General features: G+C 39.5%; 1 protein-coding gene across 6 annotated transcripts in view; it reads left to right on the top strand.

Annotated features, from left to right (window-relative positions):
• LOC128692370 (protein lin-54 homolog) overlaps positions 1-22,322 on the top strand; it is a 78,828-nt gene that overhangs the window by 32,951 nt on the left and 23,555 nt on the right. Inside the window, exons 9-18 of one of the 6 annotated variants that reach the window (XM_053781515.2) lie at positions 419-550; positions 5,806-5,904; positions 10,953-11,081; positions 12,444-12,602; positions 12,710-12,892; positions 13,150-13,319; positions 13,428-13,665; positions 13,980-14,179; positions 18,175-18,353; positions 19,388-19,581. In XM_053781515.2, the coding sequence (XP_053637490.1) occupies positions 419-550; positions 5,806-5,904; positions 10,953-11,081; positions 12,444-12,602; positions 12,710-12,892; positions 13,150-13,319; positions 13,428-13,665; positions 13,980-14,179; positions 18,175-18,353; positions 19,388-19,542 (1,644 nt within the window). In that variant the 3' untranslated portion in view covers positions 19,543-19,581. Of the gene's footprint in view, positions 1-418; positions 551-5,805; positions 5,905-10,952; positions 11,082-12,443; positions 12,603-12,709; positions 12,893-13,149; positions 13,320-13,427; positions 13,666-13,979; positions 14,180-18,174; positions 18,354-19,387; positions 19,582-22,322 lie in introns of those variants that run through there. The other 5 variants (XM_053781516.2, XM_053781513.2, XM_053781517.1 and 2 more) reach the window with 5 other exon arrangements.

The raw sequence follows: 22,322 nt of genomic DNA, 5'->3' as shown, positions 1-22,322 counted from the left end.
CTGAATGAGTTCAGATTGTGTGAATTGGTTAATAAACAAACACTTAACTAAGTCCCATCTAAATTAGAGATGTGTATAAGCCAGGAGATGGGGGTTTCTTTTTTGTAATTATCTCAACTTCAAGCGGCATTACTTTCGGCCCATAAGTTCTTGAAGGGACATTGCAGAATTTGAGAAATATGTTACTGTCAGATAAATTTAAGGATAAATTGTAGGAGAGTGTTGATACAGTACAGTGAAGTTAAATGAAAGAACTTATTGGAGAAAAAAGAATTCTCTCACTTTATATGTTTAATCATTTTTCTCAGTAACGAGAAATTTTTCCCAAAGAAATTAGAGCTATTAGATGTTAAGCAAATTTGAATAATTTTCCTAAAGCAATAAGGGTATGATTTTTCTAAAGTAAGTTTGCATTCAGCAGATTGTTGTTCAGCGGGTCAGTATGGGCGGAGTATCCCCAATGAAGAGCCCTAGTAAGTTGATCCCAGTGTCTATGGCCACTAAATCACCCACAAAAATTGCCCCTGCCCCACCCACTGGACAGCAGCAGGTGCGTCATTACTAAAATAGGCAAAAATGAGCTTTATGTGACATAGGTGAGCTCTAGAAGGGACTCAGCTTCTACTTTGATAACTCTTTGAAATTCATCATCTTGATTTCACCTGCTGCGATTAAATTTTTCTATCAGAGCCATTAATTATGCTGTATTAAATTTCTTATGAACTTCAGAATTTTATTTCATAATATCCATTTAGATTTTTGGATCAGAGAATTTATCTGCACTGTCATCCCTTGTACTTTTTATTGTATTCATTTCCATCTCAGCAGGTTAGAATAAATACATAAGGGCCTAAAAGTACGTTATAAAAAATAATTACAGGAAATCACGGCTAATGTATTCCTCCTTGTCTTTTGGGTGAATGAATGAATGAATGGAACAAGTTTTTTTTCACGTTTCTTGGTTACTTTGCAGTGAATTGCTTAGTTCACAAACTAAGTTTTCCAGTAGGACTTCTACCTCCATTTTGCTTTCTTCTTTCGCATGCAATTTTCCTCTTGTATGTACCGTTTTGTGATTACCTGTTAGCATGGGTGGTATGTGAGGATCAGAGATGTCCAGGGCCTGCCAGGTGATTTGGAACATGGAGTTGACCAGTACTGCTGGAATGGGATCCAGGAGGTAGTAGGCGCTACAACCACTAAAAAATATATGACAAACTAAATACTAAAGATAGGATACCTTGATCAAAGCTCAGTTCCTGATACCATATTAAATACTTCTCTCTAATCACAAGCAGGTAATTACTGTAGATAATACAGTTAATTGTCAATCACTCTAGCATCTAGGAGTTGATTATTTATTAATAATTTAAAGAATAAAAAGGCATAATACCATGACTGGATCAATACACACACAATCTGCACATAGGAGAAAAACTTAAGGCGACATTTTGGTCCAACTTGGACCAACTCGGACCAAAACGTCGTCATAAGTTTCTCCTATGTGCGGGTTATTTGTGTATCAATAATGTAATAAACTATTCCACTTCTAAAATTATTTGTTTACAATTAATGCCTGTTGGAGTGTGAACAGGGTAATATTTTGTGAAGGGATTCAGGGAAACTGGTTAGCCAGACTTGAGTCCTGGAAATGGGAAGTACAATGCCTGCACTTAAAAGGAGGGGTTTGGGATATTGGCAATTTGGGGTGACTAAACTGTTGTATCTGGGTGCCTCTGCAAAGACAGTGATTATGTGTGAGTGTTGGTGAAATTGTTGACTGATAGTGAAAGTTTTTTTTTCTTTCTTTCTTGCTTTTTGGGTTTTTCTTTCTTTTGGGTCACCCTGCCTCGGTGGGAGATGGCCAATGTGTTAAAAAAAACAAACAAACAAAAAAAATGTATATGTGAAGCTTTTTATCCTCGTACAGGGGATCTAGCAAACATCACAATTTGTGAAACATTTGCACTTATGAGCAGATAAATTTTTACAACCATTGATCCCGAATTTTGCTCATGTGAAACATAACCATACCCTGTATTATTGTTTTCTGTGGAAAAATAGGCTACACATTATAACTCGTTTGTTAGTTGTATCAACGAGAATGGAACTAGTTCATGAATTGAAGTCCCTTGGTATCCTGGTAAACCCTTTTTTCAACAAACTGGCCATATCCCTATGAGGCAGGGCTCGTAAGCATATTATACTATGGAATAAGATCACATAAACAGGTGATATCAGAATATGCAAAACAACCACTGTGAAAGAATGGTGAAATTCCAAGCATTTTCGTGACTTCCTTGGTAATGTGAGAAGTCATGAAAACGCTTGGAATGTCACTATTCTTTCACAGTGGTTATTTTGCATATTATTCTATATAACAGTAGTACAGGTCTCCCTCAGCATTCACGTTTTCAGCTTTCGCGGGCTTCACACATTCGCAAATTCCCAACCGCCAAATTCCCAGCCACCAAATTCCCAGCCGCCAAATCATATTCAAGTTTCTCGCCACCTGCGAGTCCCTACTACCCTCCCACCGACCCCCGCAACTGGCAGCCAGCCCTCCCACCACTCAGTGTGGTGAGTGGTTTGTTTGTTCATTATTTGCTATTAAACTACAGTATAAATAATGTAAACCCATTCATGACTGCATATTGGAATGGCTATTCGGACAGGTATTAGACGGTGACGTCATGTGTTTACTCTTGAACACAGCAAAGAATCAAACATTTCTGCTACTGCTAATAATAACAATAGTAATAATAATAATAATAATAATAATAATAATAATAATAATAATAATAAATACGATATAATTGAAGAAGGAAGTTGTACAAAAATACGAGGGAGTGGTTGACACATCGTCAGTGTGGCTTTGTTTATGCTGGAGTGAGCATTAGTCTCCGTGCTCTTCCAAACATTTCACAATAATTCATTGTGTTTGGTGCTTGTAGATTGAGTGAGACTGGAGTGGTTGAGGCAGTGATTGAGGCAGTGGGTGAGGCAGCAGTTGAGGCAGCGATTGAGGCAGTGGGTGAGGCAGCTGTTGAGGCAGCGATTGAGGCAGTGGTTGAGGCAGTGGTTGAGGCAGTGATTGAGGCAGTGGTTGAGGCAGCTGTTGAGGCAGCGATTGAGGCAGTGGGTGAGGCAGCTGTTGAGGCAGCGATTGAGGCAGTGGGTGAGGCAGCTGTTGAGACAGCGATTGAGGCAGTGGGTGAGGCAGCAGTTGAGGCAGCAGTTGAGGCAGCGATTGAGGCAGTGGTTGAGGCAGCGGTTGAGGCAGTGGTATTTAATAACATACATGTTATTAATAATAATAATACATGTTATTAATAATATGTACTATTATTATTTATAACACATGTTATTAAAGGCCACTGCCTCAACTGCTGAATTATTGTGAAATGTTTGGAAGAGCAGGGAGACTAATGTTCACTCCAGCATAAACAAAGCCACACTGACGATGTGTCAACCACTCCCTCGTATTTTTGTACAATTTCCTTCTTCAGTTATATCGTATTATTATTATTATTATTATTATTATTATTATTATTATTATTATTATTATTACTATTGTTATTATTAGCAGCAGCAGAAATGTTTGATTCTTTGCTGTGTTCAAGAGTAAACACATGATGTCATCGTCTAATACCCGTCCGAATAGCCATTCCAATATGCAGTCATGAATGGGTTTACATTATTTATACTGTAGTTTAATAGCAAATAATGAACAAACAAAACACTCACCACACTGAGTGGTGGGAGGGCTGGCTGCCAGTTGTGGGGGTCGGAGGGAGGGTAGTAGGGACTCGCAGTGGTTGAGGAAGTGGTGGAGGCATTGGTGGAGTCTGTGGTATTTAATAACATACATGTTATTAAAGGTATTAAAGGATATTTAGTACAATTTACAATGTTTTCGTGTATTTTATGATTGTTCATGGTTCAACAAGTTAAGGAAACAGGATTGTATTATATTTCCCTACAATATATTGGGGCACCAAACATTCACGGTTTTTCAACATTCGCGAGGCTCTTGATCCCCTAACCCTCGCGAATGTTGAGGGAGACCTGTATGTTTTAACCCTTTCAGGGTTTTGGCCGTACTAGTACGGCTTACGTGCCAGGGTCCTTGACGTACTAGTACTCATAAATTCTAGCGCCTTCAAATCTAGTGAGAGAAAGCTGGTAGGCCTGCATATGAAAGAATGGGTCTATGTGGTCAGTGTGTGCAATATAAAAAAAATCCTGCAGCACACAGTGCATAATGAGAAAAAAAAATACTTTGACCATGTTTTTGGATTAAAACAGCGACTTTGCACTGTATTTTCGTATGGTATTTATTGTTGTATTCTAGTTTTCCTGGCCTCATTTGATAGAATGGAAGACATATTACAGAAATTGAAATGATTTTGACTGGTTTTACAATGAAAAGTACCTTGAAATTGAGCTCAAAGTAGCAGAAATGTTCGATTTTTACCAAAGTTCAAAAGTAAACAAATCTTTTATTTTTTGTGAGAATAAAATTTCAAAATGGAAAGCAAAAGAATGTAAGAGGGACGTGGGGATGTGACTAATGAACAGAGGAAATGTTATTTTAGTGCTAGGAATGTCTTTCTTGTTTATTCTGGACCCTATTTGGAAATTGGCATCTTTTGAAATTTGTGTGAAATTGGCAAAATTGCTAAATTCTGACCACTGTATTGGGTAGTTGAAATTGGTAAATGGGTGGTTTCTTGTACTCATTCGATAGAAAAAATGGAGTTCTAGCGAAATAGGTATGATTTTTGTCGACTAGTACATTGGAATTGGCCGAAAATAGGGCTCAAAGTGGGCAAAATCGCCGATGTGTAAGCATCGTTGAGACCGCTAACTTCGCAAGAGCATAATTCTATAAGTTTTCCATCAAATTTCATACTTTTGGTGTCATTATGATCGGGAAAAGATTCTCTATCTTTTTATAAGAAAAAAATAATTTTTTTTTTTTTTAAATTTGGGGGACCCTGAGAAAAAGTCTCTGAGAGAGACTGTGGACCCTGAAAGGGTTAATGAAATATTTCTCCATTCAGAGTACTTTTCAATGTAATTTCTGTTGTGTTCAATATTTCTATTTTTAATTATATGTACCATAGTATAGTGGTGGCAACACTTGTATAGGTGTAAGGCTGGTCCTATGAATGTTGCAGTGAAGAGAAGACTGCGGGCTGTGCAGATGTCATTCTTGAGATCAGTGTGTGATGTTAATATTATGCAGAGAAGCTGGAGAATTAAAGACTGTGGTGGTAAGAATGTTATAATTCAGAGAGAGAAAGAAGGGTTGTAGAAATGGTTATGTCATTTAGAGAAGGATGATCAAGAATAGGTTGACTGGAAGGTATGGAAATCTGAGGACGTTAGAAGATGAAAGGCTGCAGGGACAATGGGAAGGAGTTTTGAGCGGTTGGTTCTTGAGCATCTAGCAGGCATATGTGAGCATTTTAGATCAAATTGAGGGAAGACAGATGGATTTTGGAATTTGACTTGCTTTTGTAGTGTAACCAATGTAAAATCTGTGAAAGGATTTTAGAAAACTGGCAAGTGAGACTTGAATTCTGGGGACAAGAAGTACAGGGCCCTGCACTCTGAAGGAGGGGGACAAGGAGGTTACAGTTTCAAGTCATTTGAATTGTCATGTCTGGCCACTTCTGGCAAGACATCATCTAGCTATTGAATGAATGATAGTGAATGTATTTCTGTCTTTAGGATACATCGAGTTTGATAAAAAAAAATTGAATCTAAAGTTAGACAAAGTTATAACTTTTTCCTCAGATTATCACACATCAGATCAGCAGTGGAGGAGCAGTTCGTAACATACTATCAAGCCCACAGAAAATTGTCATTAAAAGCAGTGTACCTCAGCCTGGACAGGTGTGTATATGCTAAGAATGTGTGTTGAGTAATGCTAGATACTTATTGCCTTTCACAAATATATAATCATATGCACTCAAGTTTATTATACTATTATTTCAGGTCACTTTCTGTATTGTATCTATATATGCTTCTAAACTGTTGTATCTGGGTGCCTCTGCAAAAACAGTGATTATGTATGAGTGAGGTGAAAGTGTTGAATGATGATGAAAGTACAGTGGACCCCCGGTTAACGAACTTTTTTCATTCCAGTAGTATGTTCAGGTGCCAGTACTGACCGAATTTTTTCCCATAAGGAATATTGTGAAGTAGATTAGTCCATTTCAGACCCCCAAACATACACGTACAAACGCACTTACATAAATACACTTACATAATTGGTCGCATTTGGAGGTGATCGTTAAGCGGGGGTCCACTGTATTTTCAATTTGGGGATTTTCTTTGGGTCACCCTGCCTAGGTGGGAGACGGCCGACTTGTTGAAAAAAAAAAACGCACTCAAGTGGCCACCTTACTAGGTACACCTGTACATCTGCTCATTAATGCAAATATCTAATCAGTCAATCACGTGGCATAAGCTCAATGCCTAAAAAAAACCATGCCACGTAGAATTCAGGTTGTTCTGGGGTCAAAAGGGGGCCCCACCCAGTATTAGAACAGTGTACCTAATAAGTGGCCACTGAGTGTATGTGTAAATATTGTGTTCTAGAGTTGTCAGTAAGAATGTATCTTGAAATCAAATGTGCCTCTTGGATAGTTTTAATTTGTAATTTTTTTGTGTCTCAGTCCTATTCAGAATTAAATATGCTCATTTATTTAGTTGCACAGTTATCAATCTCCTCTTGCTTCACTCCTTTCATAATTTTTTATGAACTCATGACTTAGCTGTTATAGTTTTTTTTTTTTTCAACAAGTCGGCCGTCTCCCACCGAGGCAGGGTGACCCAAAAAGAAAGAAAATCCCCAAACAGAAAACACTTTCATCATCATTCAACACTCACCTCACTCATACATAATCATGGTTTTTGTAGAGATGTCCATATACAACAATTTAGAGGCATATATAAAAATATATAACATATCCCTCCAAACTACCATCATCCCAAACCCCTCCTTTAAAGTGCAGGCATTGTACTTTCCATTTCCAGTACTCAAGTCCGGCTATATAAAAATAACCAGTTTCCCTGAATCCCTTCACTAAATATTACCCTGCTCATACCCTCAACAGCTCATCAGGTCCCAAAAACCATTTGTCTCCATTCACTCCTATCTAATATGCTCATGCATGCTTGCTGGAAGTCCAAACCCCTTGCCCACATAACCTCCTTTACCCCCTCCCTCCAACCTTTTCGAGGACGACCCCTACCCCGCCTTCCTTCCTCTACAGATTTATATGTTCTCCACGTCATTCTACTTTGATCCATTCTCTCTAAATGACCAAACCACCTCAACAACCCTTCTTCAGCCCTCTGACTAATACTTTTATTTATTAACTCCACACCTCCTAATTTCCACATTCCGAATTCTCTACATCATATTTGCACCACACATTGCCCTTAGACAGGACATCTCCACTGCCTCCAACCACCTCCTCGCTGCAGCATTTACAGCCCAAGCTTCACACCCATATAAGAGTGTTGATACCACTATACTTTCATACATTCCCTTCTTTGCCTCCATAAATAACGTTTTTTGTCTCCACATATACCTCAAGGCACCACTCACATTTCTTCCTTCATCAATTCTATGATTAACCTCATCTTTCACAAACCCATCTGCTGACACGTCAACTCCCAAATATCTGAAAACATTCACTTCTTCCATACTCCCTCTCTCCAATGTGACATCCAATTTTTCTTTATCTAAATCATTTGATACCCTTATCACCTTACTCTTATCTGTGTTTGCTTTCAACTCTCTACCTTTACACACCCTCCCAAACTCATCTACTAACCTTTGCAACTTTTCTTTAGAATCTCCCATAAGCACAGTATCATCAGCAAAAAGTAACTGTGTCAACTCCCATTTTGTATTTGATTCCCCATAATTTAATCCTACACCCCCCCCCCCCAACACCCTAGCATTTACTTCTTTTGCAACCTCATCTATAAATATATTAAACAACCATGGTGACATTACACATCCCTGTCTAAGACCTACTTTTACTGAGCAGTAATCTCCCTCTCTTCTTCACACCCTAACCTGAGCCTCACTATCCTCATAAAAACTCTTTATAGCATATAGTAACTTACTACCTATTCCATATACTTGCAACATCTGCCACATTGTTCCCCTATCCACTCTATCATATGCCTTTTCTAAATCCATAAATGCAGTGAAAACTTCCCTACTTATATCTAAATACTGTTCACATATATGCTTCAATGTAAACACTTGAGCTACACATCCCCTACCCACTCTAAAGCCTCCTTGCTCATCTGTAATCCTACTCTCTGTCTTACCTCTAATTCTTTCAATAATAACCTTACCGTACACTTCTCCTGATATACTCAGTAAACTTCTTTCTTTCTTTCAACACATTGGCCGTATCCCACTGAGACGGAGTGGTCCAAAAGGAAAAACGAAAGTTTCTCCTTTTACATTTAGTAATATATACAGGAGAAGGGGTTACTAGCCCCTTACTCCTGGCATTTTAGTCGCCTCTTACATCACGCATGGCTTACGGAGGAAGAATTCTGCTCCACTTCACCATGGAGGTAAGAGTAAATAAACAAGAACAAGAACTAGAAAGAGAATAGAAGAAAACCCAGAGGGGTGTGTATATATATGCTTGTACATGTATGTGTAGTGTGACCTAAGTGTAAGTAGAAGTAGCAAGACGTACCTGAAATCTTCCATGTGTATGAGACAAAAAAAAAAAGACACCAGCAATCCTACCATTGTGTAAAACAATTACAGGCACTCAGTAAACTTCTCGCTCTCTCTCAACACACAGGCCATATCCCACCGAGGCAGGGTGGCCCAAAAGGAAAAACGAAAGTTTCTCCTTTTACATTTAGTAATATATACAGGAGAAGGGGTTACTAGCCCCATGCTCCCGGCATTTTAGTTGCCTCTTACAACACACATGGCTTACGGAGGAAGAATTCTGTTCCACTTCCAGATGGAGATAAGAGGAAATAAACAAGAATAAGAACTAGAAAGAAAATAGAAGAAATCCCAGAGGGGTGTGTATATATATTCTTGTGTAGTGTGACCTGAGTGTAAGTAGAAGTAGCAAGACATACCTGAAATCTTGCATGTTTATGAGACAGACGAAAGACACCAGCAATCCTACCATCATGTAAAACAATTACAGGCTTTCGTTTTACACTCACGTGGCAGGACGGTAGTACCTCCCTGGGCGGTTGCTGTCTACCAACCTACTACCTATAACTCAGTAAACTTTTTTTTTTTTTTAACAAACCGGCCGTATCCCACCAAGGCAGGGTGACCGAAAAAGAAAAACGAAAGTTTCTCTTTTTTATCTTTCTTTCTTTCAACACACCACTCGTATCCTACCGAGGTGGGGTGGGCCAAAAGGAAAAACGAAAGTTTCTCCTTTTTCTTCTTCTTTCTTTCAACACATCGGCCGTATCCCACCAAGGCGGGGTGGCCCAAAAGGAAAAACGAAAGTTTCTCCTTTTACATTTAGTAATATATACAGGAGAAGGGGTTACTAGCCTCATGCTCCTGGCATTTTAGTCGCCTCTTACAACATGCATGGCTTACGGAGGAAGAATTCTGTTCCACTTCCCCATGGAGATAAGAGGAAATAAACAAGAACAAGAACTAGAAAGAAAATAGAAGAAAACCCAGAGGGGTGTGTATATATATGCTTGTACATGTATGTGTAGTGTGACCTAAGTGTAAGTAGAAGTAGCAAGACATACCTGAAATCTTGCATGTTTATGAGACAGACAAAAGGACACCAACAATCCTACCATCATGTAAAACAATTACAGGCTTTCATTTTACACTCACTTGACAGGACGGTAGTACCTCCCTGGGCAGTTGCTGTCTACCAACCTACAACCTACTACTACTTTTTAAATTTAGTAATTTATACGGGAGAAGGGGTTACTAGTCCCTTGCTCCCGGCATTTTAGTTGCCTCTTACAACACACATGGCTTACGAAGGAAGAATTCTGTTCCACTTCCCCATGGAGATAAGAGGAAATAAACAAGAATAAGAATTAGAAAGAAAATAGAAGAAAGCCCAGAGTAGTGAATATATATATGCTTGTACATGTATGTGTAGTGTGACCTAAGTGTAAGTAGAAGTAGCAAGACATACCTGAAATCTTGCATGTTTATGAGACAGAAAAAAGGACACCAGCAATCCTACCATCATGTAAAACAATTACAGGCTTTCGTTTTACACTCACACGGCAGGACAGTAGTACCTCCCTGGGCGGTTGCTGTCTACCAACTTACTACCTATAACTCAGTAAACTTATTCCCCTATAATTTTTACAATCTCTCTTGTCCCCCTTTCCCTTATATAAAGGAACTATACATGCTCTCTGCCAATCCCTAGGTACCTTCCCTTCTTTCATACATTTATTAAACAAAAATACCAACCACTCCAACACAATTTTCCCCCCCTGCTTTTAACATTTCTGTAATAATCTCGTCAGTTCCAGCTGCTTTACTCCCTTTCAGTCTACATAATGTCTCACGCACCTCTCCCACACTCACATCCTGCTCTTGTTCACTCCTAAAAGATATTATACCTCCCTGGCCAGCGCATGAAATTACCACCGCTCTTTCTTCAACGACATTTAAAAGTTCCTCAAAATATTTCCGCCCTCTACCCAATACCTCCAGTTCCCCATCTACTAATTCCCCTACTCTGTTTTTAACTGACAAATCCATTTGTTGCCTAGGCTTTCTTAACTTATCTCACTCCAAAATTTAATTCTTTGCTTGTAACTTGGTGAATGATACATTATATATGTATTAGAGATAAAAGATACCACTTAATATTGAACCTAAATTGGTCTTCAAAGCTTTTTGAATGTAGGTATTTTTGCTTTACTGTTTATAGGGGACAGTAAGCACAGTAAGAACCGGGCAGATTGTAACTTCAGGAGGACAACAGGTCATCAAGATACCTGCAAGTCAGGTCCAGCAACTAACAGGTCAACCTCAAAATGTTCAAGTTCTGTCAAATAAGGTTGGTACCATTAAGTTCTTGTGTTATTCTTCAATGTAGCAGATTGGTCTGGTATATATTTTGGCCTCTTGGATGGCTTTCTAGTTAGATGTCAAATATTGTATTCACATTATTTTGTCTTTATTTATATGCTGCTTTTAAAATTTTATATCTTGTTATTTATTTATTGTTTGTCTTTTATGTTACATTTTCACTGACTGAAGATTTTTTTTAACACTGACCATTTCTTTTTTGGGTTACCCGAGGTAGGGTGACCTGAAAAAGAAACGCTTTCACCATCATTCTGTCTTGCCAGAGGTTCACAGATACAACAGGTCAGATGATCCTCCAAACAGCAAATATCTTCACCCCTCATTTAGAGTGCAGGCACTGTACAGTGGAGGTAGTGGAGATGTTGTATCCAAGGGCAATGTGTGGTGTGAATATTATGCATAGAATTTGTAGCTTGGAGATTGGAAGATGTGGGATTACTAAAAGTATTATCCAGAGGACTGAAGAAGTATTTTGAGGTGGTTCGGATATTTAGAGAGGATGGAGCAAAATAGGATGACTTGCAGGGTGTATAAATCTGTAGTGGGGAGAAGACGGTGTAGGGGTCATCTAGGAAAAGTTGGAGGGAGGGGGTAATAGAGGTTTTGTGTGCAAGAGGCTTAGACATCCAGCAGGCATCTGTGAACATGTTAGATAGCAGTGAGTACAGGCAAGTGGCTCCTGTGACTTGATGTGCTATTGGAGTGTGAGCATGGTAGCCTTTATGAACAGATTTAGGAAACTGCTTAGGTGGCCTTGAGTCCTGGAGGTGGGAAGTACAATGCCTGCACTCGAAAGGAGGGGCTTGGGATATTGGCTGTTTGGAGTGACATCTAAACTGTCATATATGAGCGCCTCTGCAAAGACAGTGATTATGTATGAGTGATGATAAAAATGTTGAATGATGAAAAATTTTTCTTTCTTTTGGGGTTTTCCTTTCTTTTTGGGTCACCCTGCCTTGGTGGGAAATGGCTAACGTGTCAGAATTATTATTATTATAATAAAAAAGAAGCGCTAAGCCACAAGGGCTATACAGCGCTGACCGTGTCAAAAAAAAAAAAAACTAATCCTTCCTCAAGAATTTAAAATATAATTTTCTCTTATAAGATGTCACTAAGAACAAGTTGGTATAGCATATCAAATAAATTCAAGGCAAAGGCATGCCAAAACTTTGTTCTTTAAATACTATCTGAACCTTATTTTGATACTATACCTAAACCTTATAGAAAAATTTTTTTCAAGAAAATTATGCCTGGTCTGATGAAATATTCCCATAATATACTTATACTTCTTTATTTAGTTTTTATCACTTGTTTTCCTTTTCTCTTTTAGATGAATTATGTTCGACTTGTAAATCCAGGTGTAGGCGGTGGAGGAGGTGGGGGAGGAACCACCTTGATACGACCCACACCCTCAACCAACAAACCTATTGCTCCTGCAGCTTCACAACCAATCAAGATAAAGGCAATGCCTATAACACACAATCAACAGGTAATTTATTTGACATTTCAGTTTTTCTCATAGGACTTGCATATAATTTAAATTCCTTATGTATTTATAAAATCTTTTTAAGTCTATAATAAAAAAAATCTTTGCAGACAAATAAGCAACGAGTGATAATCCCAGTATCTGGATCAGTAACAACATCTAGTATGGGAGGTGGGGTACCTATCCGCCCCCAAACTAACCTTACCTTGCCAGCTTCTGCTCTTCCTCCGGGAGTGCTCTCAAATACTCAACCTGGCTCAGTTGTTATGATTCCTGCTCACTATATGTCTCAGGTATTGACTCATATATTATAACACATCTCAAGCATCACTATAAACTTGCTTTTCATCATTGTTGATATAAATTGCTATGGTGGATAAAGATTTTATATTTGGCAAAACCTATAGCAACCATAGGAAACTTTTCCTATATTGTCTACATCAACTAAAGTTGTCTTTGAAATCAGTCCTGTACATGCAATTTCTTTGAGAATGAAGATTATTGCCATATCTGCATATGTTAGATAATGTGTGTGCCATTTCCCCTATAGCTCCAGTCCAGCACATCAAACAACACGACAGTCCAGATGTCTAACCAGCCTCCTCCTGGTACAATAATTCCACAGCCTCCTAAACCCCAACCACCCCGCACTGTTATTGATGCCAATGGAATAAGACCAAGAAAACCATGCAACTGTACAAAAAGCCAGTGTCTTAAACTGTGAGTTTTATAAATTACTCACGAGTATTCAGATATATAGTGTGTTTATAAGAATAATTTATGTTTAAAGAAAATAATATAGCTAACTGAAATATCTTTTATTCTCAGATACTGTGATTGTTTTGCAAATGGCGAATTTTGCAATAATTGTAACTGTGCAAACTGTTTCAATAATCTAACACATGAAGAAGATAGACAGAAGGCTATTAAAGCTTGCTTAGACAGAAACCCCCAAGCTTTCCGGCCTAAAATTGGCAAAGGTGGCAGCGACAACGAGAGAAGACATAATAAAGGATGTAACTGCAAGCGTTCGGGATGCCTTAAAAATTATTGTGAATGTTATGAGGTAATGACCCAGAATCTTTTAAAATCTTTAAAAATTTTGCTTGTACTTTTATGCAGTGTAGGTGTGGTGCACAAGACCTTGAATAATGAAACAGATGGAATTTGCTCTGGAATTGGTATTATAAATCTATTTATCACAGCCATTACGTAAAGAGAGAGTGTTTTTTTATAAGGCTTCTCTTGTACCTTCAGTGGAAAATGTGAAGAGCATAAACATTGTATATGTAGTTTATCTTGAATAATAAAATGTAAATCCAGTATTGTAGGATAAGTGTTGAATTCTAAGTATTAAAAAGCTATTTTTCTTTCTTCTAGGCCAAGATACCATGCTCTAATATGTGTAAGTGTGTTGGCTGCAAAAATGTAGACATGAATCCAGCTGTAGAGCGGAAAGGCTTGATGCAGCTTGCAGAATGTGCAGAAGCCAGAGTGAATCAACAAAAAGCTGTAAAGTCCAAGCTACCATCATTTTCTCACCATTCACCTACAAAAATGCTTTTACCCACATCATCAAGGTAGTAAATATTTTGCTATCATCTCATTTTTTTTTTAAATATAATCTCTTAAAGGTAGCCACCTTCCTTATGGTGGAAGATTGCAATTTCTGTAGACATCATGAAATGTACCTAGGTAGTAGGTTGGTAGACAGCAACCGCCCAGGGAGGTACTACTGTCCTACCAAGTGAATGTAAAACGAAAGCCTGTAATTGTTTTACATGATGGTAGGATTGCTGATGTCTTTTGTCTGTCTCATAAATATGCAAGATTACAGGTACGTCTTGCTACTCCTGCTTACACTTAGGTCACACTACACATACATGTACAAGCATATATATACACACCCCTCTGGGTTTTCTTCTATTTTCTTTCTAGTTTTTGTTCTTGTTATTTCCTCTTACCTCCATGGGGAAGTGGAACAGAATTCTTCCTCCGTAAGCCATGCGTGTTGTAAGAGGCGACTAAAATGCCGGGAGTAAGGGGCTAGTAACCTCTTCTCCTGTATATATTACTAAATTTAAAAAGAGAAACTTTCGTTTTTCTTTTTGGACCACCCTGCCTTGGTGGGATACGGCCAGGTTGTTGAAAAAAAAAAATTCATGAAATGTAGTTGGTTTTTTCTTGCCAGGAGGATCACAACTAGGGATTGGGTGCCTAGAGGTTAAGTGTTGCCCTGTATGTATGCTATTTTCCAGATACTTCTATACTCCTTATTAACCCTTACCTGGAAATTCAGCTTGAGGAACTGAGGCCCATCAGTGGGTAACATGTGTCCTTGACAAGTGGATAAAGATAAAATAGGAGGGCCTGCTGAATCACTTGGCTCATTAAGGTTAGCTAGAAAAGAATATTAGCTTGCATGTACTCTTGCAGGCCTTTGATTCATTTACATCAATGAGGAAATGTTGAAAAGGCAGTTCACGTGTGTTTAGTTAAAATAGGGATAAGCATGGAGTCAGTGCTTTAAAAACATTTGTAACAAGGTAAAAATATACAAAAACTTGCTGCAAAATGGCTTCCAGCTCTACAAAATATGTTATGAAGAAAGGCTTTTGAACTTCACTCTTCGTTCTCCACCTGCATATAATATCCTGTTGCTTTACTCCTTATATAACTTGATGAAGCCCAGTGTGTGGGTGAAACTTTGTCTGTAATGGTTTCTGTGTATGTGTGTTTCTTTGAATCTCATCATGAAAATAAGTGCCACAAAAATGTTTGTACTTTCATTAGAGAAACTAGTTCGCAGGATCATTGAAGTTGCCTGTTGGAATTTATGGCTAACTTGTTTGCCACTGGTAGAAAGCAAAGTTGGACAAGTAATCACTGGGTATTTTAAGTCTTATTTTTGAGCAGGAGGTGGTGTGTTTTGTGGGGTTGTCAAACCCAGGCACCTTGAAAAACATTTTTCCTTCATCGGAGGCAAGTACAGTGGAACCCCAGTTTTCATCTTTAATCTGTTCCAGAAGGTCGGCCAAACACCGATTTGTGTGAAAACTGAAGTAATATTTCCCATAAGAAATAATGTAAATCCAATTAATCCATTCCAGACACCCAAAATTATTAACAAAAAATACACTATAGTCTTACAGAAAACAATGAGAAATACAGTAAATATAAAGCACTAATGAAATGGATAAATGAACATTTAAATCATTTTTACCTTTATTGAAGACTCTTGTTGGTGTTTGGAAGATGGCAAGGAGAGGAGAGGGAGGAGAGATTATCTCTACACAACAGTTACTACCACCATCACAACCACTGCCACCCTCTACCACCATCACTACCACCCTCTACCACCATCACTACCACCCTCTACCACCATCACAACCACTACCACCCTCTACCACCATCACTACCACCTTCTACGAGTAACAAAGGCAGACTGAGTCATGAATATATGAGTGGACGCGTCTGGTATGGATGATTTCCGAGCAGATGTACAAGAATGGGGAAAATTTCGCTGAAAAAACTGGTCGAAAACTGAATTGTACGATAACTGGACCGTACGAAAACCGGGGTTCCACCGTACAACATTTTACACGGATCACTCTGGAGAACAGCTGTTTGGCTGAGTTTAGTGATAATCTATAGTTTAAAATGTACAGTAGCAAGTGGATCTTGCAATAGATATTTTGTGTAAATTCACTAATTTCCTAGGTTAAGTTTGGTTAGATTAGGTGAGCTTAGTTTAGGTTACACTAGGTAACTTAACCCATTGCATCCAAACCTAACCTAAACATATCATATTACCTAACAGAATAAAAAAAAATTCTACAGTGGTAATTGCCTCTGTTATTATTATAATCAAAACTAAGAGCTGAACCCACCAGGGTCATAGAGCACTGTCTTGTGAAAATCCATTTTGATTTTGTTAAGTGAATGATTGTGCAGTGACCATTGCTTTGTCTTGAAGCAAGTATGTTATTGGAACACTGAGGGCTGAATCCTAGCTGCTAGTTAGATATGGTGTGTATTTGGAAAAGGCGTATGACAGGGTGGATAGGGGGGCAATGTGGAAGATGTTGCAGGTGTATGGTGTAGGAGGTAGGTTACTGAAAGCAGTGAAGAGTTTTTACGAGGATAGTGAGGCTCAAGTTAGAGTATGTAGGAAAGAGGGAAATTATTTCCCAGTAAAAGTAGGCCTTAGACAAGGATGTGATGTCACCGTGATTGTTTAATATATTTATAGATGGGGTTGTAAGAGAAGTAAATGTGAGGGTCTTGGCAAGAGGCATGGAGTTAAAAGATAAAGAATCACACATAAAGTGGGAGTTGTCACAGTTGCTCTTTGCTGATGACACTGTGCTCTTGGGAGATTCTGAAGAGAAGTTGCAGAGATTGGTGGATGAATTTGATAGGGTGTGCAAAAGAAGAAAATTAAAAGTGAATACAGGAAAGAGTAAGGTTATGAGGATAACAAAAAGATTAGGTGATGAAAGATTGGATATCAGATTGGAGGGAGAGAGTATGGAGGAGGTGAACGTATTCAGATATTTGGGAGTGGACGTGTCAGCGGATGGGTCTATGAAAGATGAGGTGAATCATAGAATTGATGAGGGGAAAAGGGTGAGTGGTGCACTTAGGAGTCTGTGGAGACAAAGAACTTTGTCCTTGGAGGCAAAGAGGGGAATGTATGAGAGTATAGTTTTACCAACGCTCTTATATGGGTGTGAAGCATGGGTGATGAATGTTGCAGCGAGGAGAAGGCTGAGGGCAATGTGTGGTGTGAATATAATGCAGAGAATTCGTAGTTTGGAAGTTAGGAGGAGCAGGATTACCAAAACTGTTGTCCAGAGGGCTGAGGAAGGGTTGTTGAGGTGGTTCGGACATGTGGAGAGAATGGAGCGAAACAGAGTGACTTCAAGAGTGTATCAGTCTGTAGTGGAAGGAAGGCGGGGTAGGGGTCGGCCTAGGAAAGATTGCAGGGAGGGGGTAAAGGAGGTTTTGTGTGCGAGGGGCTTGGACTTCCAGCAGGCATGCGTGAGCGTGTTTGATAGGAGTGAATGGAGACAAATGGTTTTTAATACTTGACATGCTGTTGGAGTGTGAGCAAAGTAACATTTATGAAGGGGTTCAGGGAAACCGGCAGGCCAGACTTGAGTCCTGGAGATGGGAAGTACAGTGCTTGCACTCTGAAGGAGGGGTGTTAATGTTGCAGTTTAAAAACTGTAGTGGAAAGCACCCTTCTGGCAAGACAGTGATGGAGTGAATGATGGTGAAAGTTTTTCTTTTTCGGGCCACCCTGCCTTGGTGGGAATCGGCCAGTGTGATAATAAAAAAATTAACCTCATATATTCTTCCTCTCGTAAAAGTATTTAAGTGTCTAATATCTCCTAAAATAACAATTTGCACAACAAATTCCTACTGCGTAGGTTTGAGTACCTTGCTTGTATGTTAAGAAAGAAGTAAATGGAAGAGTTGAAGCTGAGCTGCTGTTCTCCGTATTGGCTTCGATTTTTTTTTTTTTTTTTTTTTTTTTTTTTAATTCTTATACTTGCATTTTTCATTCCAGATCTGGTTACTGTCGCATGAATCAAGAAGTAGTGGAAGCGACATGCCAGTGTCTACTAGCCCAGGCAGACAAAGCAGAAAATGCCCTAGTATCTAAGGCCCAGTTAGAGCATACAGTAATTGCAGAATTTTCCCGGTGCCTCATGCAAATTATTGGCAGCTATACTTCCCGGTCTAGAGGTTGGTTGAGTCCTTAGATTACTTGCTGTTTCTCCATATACCCGTGTACTTGTTGGGATCATTAAATAAGCTTTTTTCCTTAATTTTTATCTCGCTACAGTGGAAGAATGTAAATTAATAATATTATTATTATTATAATCAAAAGGAAGTGCTAAACCTACCAGGGTCATACAGCGATGCAGGGTAGGAATTGATGCAGGATCTAAGGATAAATAAAGGTGGAGATGACAATAACGGTAAAGTTAGGAGGGGCTGTCAGGAGTGCTAAAGGAAGGATTATCAAAGTTTGTGTAACAAATCCGTTGCTGTCAAAAAGTCAAAGGGGGAGTCTGTGTTAAAGGTGGGTCTGTCAGCAAGGAGGGGAAAATAAAGTAAGGGCGTAGAGCGGTGACAACATCGGAGGAAAATTCTTTGTAGTCGTTGATAGATAGGACAGTCCAATAGAATATGGGAAATTGAAACAGGAACTAGACAATTCTCATGAAGTGGAACAGGACGCCTCTCCATGAGATACCCACGAGTTAGACAAGTGTGTCCAGTGCGAAGACAAGAGAGTGTTGTCTCCCATCCTCAGTATCAATGACAAGAAGACCAGAAATCCAAACTTTGTTTGATGGAATGTAATTTGTTATGAGTCATATTAGGCCAACATTGTTGTGAATGTGGGTAGAGATTACAGCAAAATAATCAGAGAATGGAATACCTCTATATGAAACTGGTAGGTCATGTACTGCAGATCATGCAGCAGAGTCTGTCTGCTTATTGCCCTGAACATCAACATGACCAGGGATCCAACAGAAAATATCTTTATTTTTGCTAGTAATGCAGCATAACCAAAGTTGTATATGAAGAACTAAGGGATGAGATGAATCAAATTTTTTAATATCTTGCAAAGCACTAAAGGAGTCCGAGATGATTACAAACTTTGAAGTAGGCATAGATGCAATATGGAGAATAGCAATGAGAATGGCATACAATTCAGCTGTAAAAATGCTAGCTGAGTCTAATAAATGACCTTGTATCACTCTGTCAAGAAACACTGCTGCAAACCCAACACCATCAGCATGAGAATGAGATGGAAGCGATTAAGAAAAAGAGAGCGAGAAGCAACTGTAGGGATTTGGGCCTTCGCGCACTGCAGTGGGGAAAAACAGACATTAACTATCAGAACTTCCCAAGGGGTAAGTGAAAAGTTAGATGCTAGATGAACATATAAAGGGGGCAACTGAAGAGAAGACGAGCAATTGAAGACAAAAGGGGCAGAGTAAATGCACGATGAGCAAATGATGGACTTCAGCTAACGTTCATTACTATCCTGTATGTAGAAGATTTGTGAAGGTCATGAGCGCAGACAAAATAGTGAAGGCAGTGAACATCACGACGATTGTTCAAGGATGGGACATTTGCTTCTGTGTAGAGGCTCTTGACAGGTGAGGAGCGAAAAGCACCTAGACATAAACGTAATCCCTGATGACGGATGGGATCGAGTTTAGAGTTGCAGGAGAGGCCGCAGAATATATCTGGTCGCCATAATCTATCTTTGATTAAATTAGGGCTGAATGCAATCGAAGAAGGGTTCAACAATCTGCCCCCCATGAAAGATGAGTGAGGGTTTTAAGGAGGTTCAGCCGGATATGTCAAGTTGCTCTCAGGAAGGTAATGTGAGGTTTCCAAGACAACCGGTGATCAAACAGTAGGCCAAGAAATCTGTATCACATTCAGGGATTTGTGAGCCATACATGTACAGTGGAGTATCAGGGATGACTGAATGTCTGGTGAAAGTAATTGTTTGTTTTAGCACTAGAAAATTTAAACCCATGAGTAGTGGTCCAATGGGAAATACTGTTAACAGCATTCTGGAGTGAGGCTGCTACTAGGCGACAGTCAGCGCCTGCACAAGCTATAGCGAAATCATCAACGTAGTTCTTCTTTCTTCTTCTTTCAACGTACCAGCCGTATCCCACTGAGGTGGGGTGGCCCAAAAGAAAAAACTGAAGTTTCTCCTTTTAAATTTAGTAATATATACAGGAGAAGGGGTTACTAGCCCCTTGCTCCTGGCATTTTAGTCGCCTCTTACGACACGCATGGCTTACAGAGGAAGAATTCTGTTCCACTTCCCCATGGAGATAAGAGGAAATAAACAAGAACAAGAATTAGAAAGAAAATAGAAGAAAACCCAGAGGGGTGTGTATATATATGCTTGTACATGTATGTGTAGTGTGACCTAAGTGTAAGTAGAAGTAGCAAGACTTACCTGTAATCTTGCATATTTATGAGACAGACAAAAGACACCAGCAATCCTACCATCATGTAAAACAATTACAGGCTTTCGTTTTACACTCACTTGGCAGGACGGTAGTACGTCCCTGGGCGGTTGCTGTCTACCAACCTACTACCTACAATCAACGTAGTTATGACCAAATATTAGATGGGAGAACAGATGTCAGATCATTTATAGCAAGGAGAAAAAGGGTGGTGGTAAGGACACATCCCTGAGGAACACCTTCAGCTTGGACTAGTCTGGGGAAAGCAAATTATTAACATGAACATGGAAATGTCTCGGATAAGAAGCTTGCAAGAAAAAATGGCAGATTGCCTCGAAGGCCTAAGGAGTGAGCTTGGGCCAAGATATTATATCTACATGTAGTGTCATGTGCCTTTTCAAGATCAAAAAAAGACTGCTATAATGGAGTGGTTACTAGCAAAGGCATTACGGACATAGGTATCTAAATGGAGTAAGGGGTTAATAGGAGAGCGGCTCTTACAAAAGCCATATTGACGGGGAGAGACTATTGTGTGTGTCTAAATACCACATCAAATGTCTATTCACCAGACATTCAATTACTTTGAAAACTGCACTGGTAAGAGCAGTGGGTCGATAGTGAGAGGCATCATGTCCTAAAGTACCTGGTTTACGAAAAGGTAGAGCTATGGCAGATTTCCACAGCTGGGAAAGAACTCCTTGCAACCAAATAAGATTGAAAAGACAAGAGGACTGTAAGGGCTGATGGATGAAAATGCTGAAGCATGCAGATTTGAATGCCATCAGGTCCAGCTGCAAATGATCAGCAAATGGAAAGTGGGGACTCTAGTTCTAGAAATATATAAGGCACATTATAGGGCTCTTCTCTGCTAAAAGAAAAGTCTAAGGGCAGTAAAACTGGCAGGCTTGGAGGAAAGAAACAAGGGGCATAGATGGAACCCTTTAGAGATACGGACAAGATGATTTCCAATATCTGTGGCAATGTCAAGAGGGTTTGCAACACTGACACCGGCAACCTGGAGAATGGGAGCAGGGTCTGGAGAGAATTCTCTACTCAGTTTCTGCACTTTTTTCCAAACTGCACTCATTGAGGAAGCAGATTATTATTATTATTATAATCAAAAAGAAGCGCTAAGCCACAAGGGCTATACAGCGCTGCAGGGTAGGGAAGGAAGCGAGGGTATTGGATGGCAGAAGGGAGGAGGGATGATCAGTAGGTTACAGAAAACAGTGGGGCAGGGGATAGTACGGGGGTAGGGGGTAGCAAGAGATTGAAGTAGAAAGGGCTGAAGGTATCAGAATTTGTGAAGTAAGTCAGTTGTTGTCAAAAAGTCAATGAGAGAGTCTGGATGAAAGGTGGGTCCATCAGCGAGAAGGGAAGGTAAAGAGAGAGCAGCAGAGCGAAGACGACGACGGAGATAAATTCTGCGTGCTCGTTGATAAAGTGGGCAGTCCAACAGAATGTGGCTGACTGATAATGGAACTTGGCAATTCTCACAGAGAGGAGCAGGGCGCCTCTCCATGAGATATCCATGAGTAAGACGAGTATGGCCAATGCGAAGACAGGAGAGAGTAGTCTCCCAACCTCGACACTGGTGATAAGAAGACGGCCAGTAACCTATACTCGGTTTAATAGATTGAAGTTTGTTGCCGAGCATAGTAGACCAACGTTGTTGCCAACGGGTGTGAAGTTGGGAAGATATTGC

Source organism: Cherax quadricarinatus, chromosome 53 (genome assembly GCF_038502225.1).
Source record: "Cherax quadricarinatus isolate ZL_2023a chromosome 53, ASM3850222v1, whole genome shotgun sequence".
NCBI classification, from domain to species: Eukaryota; Metazoa; Arthropoda; class Malacostraca; order Decapoda; family Parastacidae; genus Cherax; species Cherax quadricarinatus.
Note: the sequence above shows the minus strand (reverse complement) of the source record. Positions and strands in the feature narration are given on the sequence as shown.